This window comes from Mastomys coucha, unplaced genomic scaffold (genome assembly GCF_008632895.1).
Source record: "Mastomys coucha isolate ucsf_1 unplaced genomic scaffold, UCSF_Mcou_1 pScaffold16, whole genome shotgun sequence".
Taxonomy (NCBI): domain Eukaryota; kingdom Metazoa; phylum Chordata; class Mammalia; order Rodentia; family Muridae; genus Mastomys; species Mastomys coucha.
The window spans coordinates 43,293,856-43,295,517 of NW_022196898.1; the positions used below are offsets into that span (position 1 = coordinate 43,293,856).

Consider the following 1,662-nt stretch of genomic DNA (forward strand, 5'->3'; position numbering starts at 1 on the left):
AAAAAAAAAAAAAAAAGAATTGTGACTCCAGCAAAAAATTTCTAAAATTGTTGCACTAGGGATTTAAGTTTCCAATACATAAACTTTTCAGGCAATTCAAACCACAGCCCTTACCCACTCTGCTGAGGTGTGGTTCCTCCCCCACTTGCCTGTTTCTCCCATTTAGTATCTATTACAGTCACTGCAGTGAATCAGGGACTCTCTACACCTGAAGTACCAAATCCCAGACCATCAGCATTAACTATATGCACTTGAAACTCCAGTGGGCCAATAGGAAATTAACATGTTGGAGGAAAGTACTGACTGAATGTTTGAAAGCAATGTATACATTTGGCAGTCAGAACTATGCATCCGTTACATAACTGCAATGTTTTCTATTTAAGACAATTTCAGAATGTTACCAGTTTAAATTCAAGTACACTAAAAATGGACCAGTCATGGACTTTATAAGGTATTGTTCTATAGTTTTCCTTTTATATTACCAATTACCATTTATTATTAATGCTACTTAGCTAGACTTCAAGATTATTTCTGAAATTTCTCAAACTCCCAGTTAGCAATTTGACTTCACAAAATGGAGTAGTGGAATATGAGGTTGATGTGTCTGTGACATCTGTCTAACATTGTTCATCACCAGTGTTAATTTGTTTTTTTTTTGTTGTTGTTGTTGTTGAGTTGTTTGTTTTGTTGTTTTTTTTCTTTTTTTAAAGATAGATTTATTTATTTATTTATTATATGTAAGAACACTGTAGCTGTGTTCAGACACTCCAGAAGAGGGCATCAGATCACATTACGGATGGTTGTGAGCCATCATGTGGCTGCTGGGATTTGAACTCGGGACCTTCAGAAGAGCAGTTGGTGCTCTTAACCACTGAGCCATCTCTCCAGCCCTGTTAATTTGACTGAACTGGCAGCCTAACTTGGTGCTCCGTTCCTTTATCACCTCTCCCAGTGATTTACTCCCAATGTTTTACACTCAACTGAAGCTAGGGGAGGAATGTTCTTCATTCAAGGTTTGAAAGCCCAGACAAGCTCTCAAAATGAAGCAAGGCTTAGAATGCCACAAGACAAGATTATGTGCTAATTATATACTATTTACAAAAAGTATTTGAGTGGTTAGAAATATATTTAAAATCTATCATTTATTTCCTTTAAACATTGTATAAAATTAATATTTTATGTAAAACATTTAGTTTATTATGATGTTAATAGTGATACTGAGTTTTTATGATAGTAACATTAAAATGTTTTGCGATAATTTTGTGATAAGTCAACCTGGTAACTATTTTTGAAAGAATAATCTCAAATTGTTAAAGTGTGAATAATGTTAGAAGTCACAAATCTTATGAAAGAAATGTATTTCTTATTTTCTAGCAAAAATCAAAGCAATAAATCTAGTGTAACATCTGCTGACACAAAGAGAGCAAGTATTCTCCTCATTCGGAAGATTTATGTCCTAATGCAAAATCTAGGACCATTACCTAATGATGTTTGTCTGACCATGAAACTTTTTTACTATGATGAAGGTACTATTTGTTGCAGTATGTCTTGTTTTAATTTTATTTCAAAAATTGCATTCTATTTTTAATGTTTTGGCACCTAAATTGTTATAGAATCTTTGAAATTAGAAAACTTGGATTTATTTGTTTCTTTTTCTTTTTT

The 1,662-nt window shown here is 32.9% G+C and overlaps 1 protein-coding gene across 3 annotated transcripts in view; it reads left to right on the plus strand.

Moving 5' to 3' along the window:
* Hormad1 (HORMA domain containing 1) overlaps positions 1–1,662 on the plus strand; it is a 63,018-nt gene that overhangs the window by 14,464 nt on the left and 46,892 nt on the right. For all 3 annotated transcript variants that reach the window (XR_004119709.1, XM_031374827.1, XM_031374828.1), the window contains 2 exons: positions 384–451; positions 1,375–1,526. Coding sequence is in view for 2 of the 3 variants with exons in the window: in XM_031374827.1 (XP_031230687.1) it covers positions 384–451; positions 1,375–1,526 (220 nt within the window). In the remaining variant the exon portion in view is untranslated. The remainder of the gene's footprint in view (positions 1–383; positions 452–1,374; positions 1,527–1,662) is intronic.